General features: G+C 48.4%; 1 protein-coding gene and 1 non-coding gene across 2 annotated transcripts in view; one reads left to right on the top strand and one right to left on the bottom strand.

Moving 5' to 3' along the window:
* The first annotated feature begins 177 nt into the window (after positions 1–177).
* Positions 178–250, top strand: trnaa-agc. Its single transcript has one exon. It is a non-coding gene; the product is annotated as a tRNA-Ala (tRNA).
* A 3,339-nt stretch (positions 251–3,589) lies between these two features.
* tm6sf2b (transmembrane 6 superfamily member 2b) overlaps positions 3,590–7,870 on the bottom strand; it is a 42,571-nt gene continuing 38,290 nt past the window's right edge. Inside the window, 1 exon segment of the mRNA XM_046290740.1 lies at positions 3,590–3,670. Within this exon segment, the coding sequence (XP_046146696.1) occupies positions 3,590–3,670 (81 nt within the window).

Below are 7,870 nucleotides of genomic sequence, written 5' to 3'. Positions count from 1 at the left end.
AAAAGCAAACATTGTAATTGTAACTAATGTAATGTTATTAGCTATTTCACCCAATGTGGATTTGTGTGCATGTAGTTATTATAGACTATAATTTAGCAGGATACCAAATATTAACCACTGGTAGGGACAAACTAATTGTGTACTATATGAGCCTGCTCTGAGCCAAAATTGCAAACCGGGGAATTAGCTCAAATGGTAGAGCGCTCGCTTAGCATGCGAGAGGTAGCGGGATCGATGCCCGCATTCTCCAAATCATTTTTCTTCGCCTAAACATTTCAAGAGTGTTCGAGAAAGAAGGGTATAGGCTACTGTTACGATGGTGCTCTTTTCAACTATAAAAGCATTGCTGAGAATGACTACGGCGTTTCTGAAGTCAGGATCACGCCAATTTACACTATAGTAGGAATGATTGTGCAACATTTTATTTCTGTCAAGTCTCAGTAGGAGGCCATAAAGAATCCAGTTTACCAGTCAGTGGTGTAGTTCTATTTTTTAAGGTGTATGAACGCAGAAAATGTAAATTATGTCATCAATCAAAGTTTGCACTCTCAGATGTAGCCAATTGAATAGCCAGCCCACCATTATATAATATGCATAAAATGCATACTCCAATCGCAACGTCTGCCTATTCCCACACATATTGTCTAAATCTAATGTAATATTTTTAATAACGTAAACACCATATTGGGCATAGGCTACCTCATTTCAAAATATGCCATCATCACTGTCAATAGTGAATGATAATTATTCAAGTTTTACAAGTGAAACGTCCAAACTGCATGTCCATGCCAATCGTTTGATTGATCTCAATCAGTTTCGTGGTAATTTAGATTTTCTTGAATGACTGTTTCCTGAGTTAAGTAGTACTAGCATATCCTACCATTGGCACGCTCTGCTGTGTTTTGGTGCATCCCACTTTTCAGTTTCAGCTAACCGTCCTAAAATCTCATGAGAAATTAGCTGTTTTTTGTGTAACAGTAACGTTATAGGCCTACTATGCTATGATATTATATTAGATTCTCCATTCGTTTGTATTTTATTTTGTATTCCTCTTGTGTTACTATTTTATTTCTATTATTCTTTTTAAACTCTGTATCGTTGGGAAGGGCGTGTAAGTAAGCATTTCACGGTAAAGTCTACACCTGTTGTATTCGGCGCATGTGACAAAAACGTTTTTATTTGATTTAAAATGCAAATTAATCATGATGTGATCTTGCGAAACATTGATTCAGCTTTAATCTAACTTTACTAAACAAGTAAGATTCTGAGAGGTGATAATATTGTATTTGTAATAATAAGTAATGAGTATGACTATTAGGTGTAGGCAACAGATGTTGATGAGATGTCATTTTGTGCCAGGATCGCTTATTGATGTTAAAGAAGTTGAACCAACATGTGGCTGAAGGATGGCTCTGCCATTCGGCCAGTTCTAGAACAAACAAAATAATTTGCAGTAGCTATTTGTAGGCCATAGCCTAATGTAAATACAAATACATATGACTTGCCTAGTTACATAAAGGTTAAGTATAAAAAAGCATTACACTGTTTGCGAGGAGAGCCTTATTTATGAATAGACCTTTCATTGTGTAGCTAAGCTTACACACTGTATCATAAATACATTTTGATTTGATTAGCTTGAACACGTGGTTACATTATAGCATATTACAGAATAAAAGTAGTGAAAATAAATCATTACTACATAGAATTGCAGGAAATTAAAACAGCCATAAAAATCAAGCTTTTGACGAAGTGTATTCACACATATCAATAAACTATAACCTAAATGCCTTATTACCTTTAACTTGACCATTTTCAATTGCCCACCCTGAAATACCAAGCTAGAGGGCCCTGTGTCTCAACCAATAGCCAATGTAGGATAAACATCCCAAGCAGGGCTACAGCAACTTCCAGAGAGGATCAGGCTCCTTGGGCTTTTGTCACGCCCTGGTCTTAGTATTTTGTGTTTTCTTTATTATTTTGGTCAGGCCAGGGTGTGACATGGGTTATTTATGTGGTGTGTTTTTGTCTTGGGGTTTTTGTCCAGGCACTTGTCATCTCCCGTCTGGATTACTGCAACTCGCTGTTGGCTGGGCTCCCTGCCTGTGCCATTAAACCCCTTCAACTCATCCAGAACGCCGCAGCCCGTCTGGTGTTCAACCTTCCCAAGTTCTCTCACGTCACCCCGCTCCTCCGTTCTCTCCACTGGCTTCCAGTTGAAGCTCGCATCCGCTACAAGACCATGGTGCTTGCCTACGGAGCTGTGAGGGGAACGGCACCTCAGTACCTCCAGGCTCTGATCAGGCCCTACACCCAAACAAGGGCACTGCGTTCATCCACCTCTGGCCTGCTCGCCTCCCTACCACTGAGGAAGTACAGCTCCCGCTCAGCCCAGTCAAAACTTTTCGCTGCTCTGGCCCCCCCAATGGTGGAACAAACTCCCTCACGACGCCAGGACAGCTGAGTCAATCACCACCTTCCGGAGACACCTGAAACCCCACCTCTTTAAGGAATACCTAGGATAGGATAAGTAATCCCTCTCACCCCCCCCCCTTTAAGATTTAGATGCACTATTGTAAAGTGACTGTCCCGCTGGATGTCATAAGGTGAATGCACCAATTTGTAAGTCGCTCTGGATAAGAGCGTCTGCTAAATGACTTAAATGTAATGTAAATGTAGGTAATGGGATTGTGGTATAGTAGAGTTGTCTAGGTAAGTCTATGGTTGCCTAGAGTGGTTCTCAATCAGAGGCAGGTGTTTATCGTTGTCTCTGATTGGGAACCATATTTAGGCAGCCATATTGTTTGAGTGTTTCGTGGGTGATTGTTCCTGTCTCAGTTTGCACCAGATAGGCTCAGTCACTTTGTTTTTTATTTTTTTCTTGTTTCGGAAGAGAAGAGAACGTGCGCCATTCTCCTTGCGGAGATGGTTCAAAATCCATCAACACGGTCGGTCCCTGGGATTGGGCTGGCCAACACGATTCGGTTTGCTTGGAAGGAAAAGGAGTTGGAGCCTTTAGGACAGGAAACTTTTGGAAGGACAATATTGATGGGGATTCTAAAGCTGACGGTGAAGGACGTGTTTTGTTTCCAAGGCAACTCGTTGGAGGGAGCATACGACGTGGCACTACATACAGAGGAGAAACACGATGATATCCTGAGAAGGGCAAGAGCAGTGGGAGGTGAGAGGCCGATGAGCCACTATCAAATAACAAGCCTGGCGAGGAACAACTTTAGGGTTGTAACTGTCAACATTTACAACCCGTACGTTAAGGACGAAGAGGTGAGGGCCTTTCTGGGGAGATACATGGATAACATCTCCTCAGCAAGGCACCTCAAAGACTCCCTTGGGTTTTGGAATGGGAGGAGAGGCTTCCAGGCCCTCCTCAGGGAGGACCCAAAGGGACATGGTGGCTACCTCCATCCTCCTGCTATGTTCTCCCTGGGGGCAGACAGGGGGACGTTGTTTTATGCATGTCAGCCTCCATTTTGCAGGCGCTGTATGGCCTATGGCCACACCTTCGCCTTGTGCAGCGCAAGAAAATGCAGATTTTGTGGATCTGGGGAGCACGAGGCGAAGGATTGTGACGAGCCTAAGGCGTGCCATGGGTGTGGCTCGTTAGCACACCTGTGGCGGGTGTGTCCGGCTCGTCAGAGGTCATACGCGTCTGTGGCTGGGGGGGGAGCAGGAGCGGGGGATGGGGGAAGAAGAGAAAGGGAAGGAAGAATGCCTCATGACCAGAGTACAGGTCCAGAGGGGAGGGTCGCAAGGAAGGAGGAGGAGCAAGAAGCGGCGGATGGAAGAGAGAAGGAAACGGAAGGCACGGGAGTAGGAGAACCAGGAAAAGCGGCGGAAGAAGGCAACCGAGTGGAGGAGCATGAGAGAGAAGAAAGCGAGGGAGGGGTGGTGGAGAAGGAGATGGTGGAAGAGCAAGTGGAGTGGGGGGAAAGTGCCCTGGTGGAAGAGATGAGGGATATGGTGGAGGAGCTGGCAGGGGGGGGGAGGGTGGTATCTCTCCACTGCCGCCATCACCAAAGAAGAGAATGAAGAGGAGGGTGCGATTGGCCGACAATGAGAGGGAGGGGATGGTCAAGAGTGATGGGGGTGGGAGAAACCTCTGGGTTGCTGCTGGTTTTCCCAGGCCCTCAACTTCGGTTGGGTGGGGTCAGACCTAACAAGACTCAGGACTGGGTACAGGAGGAGGTGGGGAGTTTTTTTGTTTGGGGACTCAGCCTTTTTTCCAAACCAGCTGCAGCACTGGGGAGGGGGAGGAGTGTGGGGGTAGACCCAGGGTGCAGGGCACCCCGGAGCCAAACACTATTCCTGCATCCTGGGTTGGTGAGATGGAGGAAGAGGGGGGGATGTCGGGAGTACAGATGGTGTTTTCACAGGTAGATATGGAGCAGGGGAGCATTGGGTGAGTCTCCTGTTTTTGTTTTTTTCTGTCTGAGTTTAGTATTTGAGTGTATTACATGTTTTTATTTTATTCTTTCATGGGGTCTCATTTTACTTTTGTTAGTTTAAATGTAAGGGGTTTAGGGGATTTTGTTAAGAGGAGGGCGGTTTTTAGTTATTTGGAGGGTGTGGGGTTGGAGGGGATGTTAGTAGGTTTAAGAGGGAGTGGGACAAGGGGGAGTCGGTTTGGGGTATTGAGGGGGTGCACTCATCGGGGGTAGGGATTTTGTGTGGGCACAGGGAGGTAAAAGTGGAGGGTTCTTTTGTGGTGATGCAGGGGAAGGTTATAGGGGTGGATGTCACGATAAGGGATTATACATTTAGATTAGTGGTGGTGTATGGGCCACAGGTGGTGGCAGACAGGAGGGAGATGGTGGACTGTCTGGCGCCCCTTGGTGTCACAAATAGGAAATTAGTGATTGGGGGGATTTTAATACAGATTTAGGAATAGGGGGGGATAGCAGTGCAGGCGTCATCACCAGGCTAATGGCTTGCTAATCACCAGGCTAATGGCCGGTCCTACATGGCACAACTCCAGGGGGGTTGCGCGGAGGCTCGACTATATTTTTGTACCCAGGTCTTTGGGTAAGTTGTCTGGGCGGCTGTTGCCTGTTTTCTTCTCGGATCACGACGGGGTGCTCCTGCAGGTGGGGTCGCCAGTCTGCCTCTTTGGTAGGGGGTACTGGAAGTTAGATCGGGATGTGCTGGAGGAGCAGGCTTTTGTTGACAGGTTTTTTGGTTTCTTTTGGAGGCTTGAAGGCCTCCGGTCCATGTGCAAGGGGGTGTTAGAGTGGTGGGAATTAGTTAAGGTGAGGATTAGGGCTTTTATAATAGGGTATTGCAAGAGGAAAAAAAGGGAGGAGAGGAGGGAGGTGGATCATATCCAAAGGTTAATTGAACTTGAGTACGAGGCAGGCAACCTCGGCGGGTCGTTTGACTGGGAGAGATCCGCAACCCTAAAGGCGCAGCTCAGGGAGTTGAAGGAGCGGAAGGCTCAAGCTTTCTTGGAGCGTGCACACAGTGGCTTTCTAGAACACAATAAGACTTGTTCTTTAAGTCGGTTAGGGCCAGACAGAGTAGGAAGGTAATGCATGGTGTTAGGGAAGAAAATGGTAGTATAGTTAGAGAACCAGAGGATATGGTCAGGGTGACAACTGATCATTTTCCAGGTTTATTTAAGGAAAGGGAAATAGATGTAGAGCAGGGAAATGTGTTTTTAGAACACTTGTCCAGGCGGTTTCCGGAGGACATTAGAGAAGTGATGGAGGCCCAGATCTCACTAGAAGAGGTTGAGAGCGCTCTTAGGGGGATGGGAAAAGGGAAGGTGCCTGGGATGGATGGGCTGCCGGCTGAGTTTTATCTCAAGTTTTGGGGTATACTTGGACCAGTGGTCCTCGAAGTCTTGAAGGCCATCCTTGAGACGGGGGTCCCAGGGGGATCAATGGCTGTTGGTGTGCTGTCACTTTTATATAAGAAGGGGGAAGTAACAGACCTTGGCAACTGGCGGCCGTTGACCATGCTGTGTGTAGATTACAAGCTACTTGCAAAGGTTTTAGCAGACCGGTTGCACACAGCCCTTCCCTACGTCGTCCATGAGGATCAGACGTGCGGGGTAGAGGGCCACTCTATTAGATGGAACCTACAGTTAATCAGGGACTCCATCGCTTGGGTTGAAGATAGAGGACTGCCTTTAATGGTAGCAGCGCTAGATCAGGCGAAAGCCTTTGATCGTGTGAATAGATCCTTTTTATTCATAGTGTTAGGTCGATTAGGATTTGGGGGGAAGTTCATAGGATGGATTCGTACATTATATGTCGGAGCGGGGTGCCGAGTTAGTGTAAATAGTCACATGGGTGACGTTTTTGACCTCTCGTCTGGGGTAAGGCAGGGGTGCCCACTCCCGGCTCCCCTCTTCGTTCTGTACATGGAGCCTCTGGGGGCTGCCATTAGGGCAGACACAGGGGTGGAAGGCTTGTTGATCCCTGGAAGTGGTGGGCTGCGTGTTAAGATGACGCAGTACGCTGACAACACTTCCTTGCTGCTGTGCAAGGACACGTGCCTGACAAGGTCCCTTGCCATCTTTGGGGATTTCACCAGAGCGTCGGGAGCGGTTCTGAACCATGCAAAGTCTTCCGTCAAGTTTTTCGGAAGATGGCGCGTTAGAACGGATGTGCCCGGGGGGTTATCTCTCTGTGAGGGGGCCCTGAGGATTCTCGGGGTCCATTTTGAGACCTCCGGCTCAGCGACGCTAAACTGGAACATGCGTATCGCAGTGGTACAGAGGAAGCTAGCAATGTGGAAGGCTAGGTATTTGTCTTTTATGGGCAAAGTCCTGGTCCTAAAGGTGGATGTGTTGCCGTCTCTTTTGTATTTGGCATACATCTACCCATTGCCGGCTTGTCTGAGGAGGCCTCTAGTGAGGCTTGTGTTTCAGTTCATGTGGAGTGACAGGTGCGAGTGGGTCGCCAGGGCACACATGCTCTGTCCCATCGGGGTGGGAGGTAGGGGGGGTACCACATTTCCCCCTCAAGCTGGACGCAATTTTTGTTTCTTTCTTGTTAATGGAGCTTGCTCATCCAGTGATACACCCGTCCGGTTACCTCCTGCGGGTGTTCTTCTCGTATCAGGCGAGAAGCGTAGTGGTGTGGTCTAACACGGGTCCTCCGGCGGAACAGCTGCCGTGGTCAAGTGGCTGCGTGCGCACCCTGAGGTTGAAGTTGCCCGAGTAGGTTTAGATCACAGGCACCTGTACGAGGAGGTCAGAAAGGCAGGGAGTCCGGTGCCTGTAGTGGGCATCTCGGAAGTGGTCTGGGAGGGAGTGCAGGCGCGGGGTTTGGACAACAGGCTCAAGGACCTGAATTGGTTGAGCCTCCATAAGTGCTTGCCGGTACGTTCCATCATGTACCGGTATAGTTTGGTGCAATTCCCCACCTGTCCAAGATCCTATTGTGGCAGGGAGGAGACTGTGCGCCATGTCTTTTGGGACTGTGCCTTTGCCGGAGTAGTATGGGCTAGGGCACAGGTGTTGTTAGGTTTGGTAAGGGGGGATTTTGTATTGACGTGGGCCAGGTTAGAGAGAGGTGTAGGGAGCAGCGAGAAGGACGGATAGGGACAGGTTTCTGCTCTGGCTTCTCATGAGTCTCTTTAAACGGGGGCTGTGGGAAGCCAGGCAGAACATGGTGAAGACAGGGAGAGATTGGGGGGTGGAAGAGATAGTGAGGAGGGTGGAAGGAGATTTGAGGGGGAGGATGAAGAGGGAGGAGAGGAAGTGGGGGCAGCATGCTGCTCGGGAGAGGTGGAAGGGGGTTTAGGGCTGGGTGTCATTTAGATTTGTAAGGGGATAGATTAGGGACGGGGAGATGGGGAAAGGTAGTTTGTAGGGTGACGGGGAGGGAAGATGCTCCCCTGAGGTTTTGTT

The sequence above is a fragment of the Oncorhynchus gorbuscha genome, linkage group LG02, assembly GCF_021184085.1.
Source record: "Oncorhynchus gorbuscha isolate QuinsamMale2020 ecotype Even-year linkage group LG02, OgorEven_v1.0, whole genome shotgun sequence".
Taxonomy (NCBI): Eukaryota; Metazoa; Chordata; class Actinopteri; order Salmoniformes; family Salmonidae; genus Oncorhynchus; species Oncorhynchus gorbuscha.
This window is presented reverse-complemented; position numbering and strand designations above follow the sequence as displayed.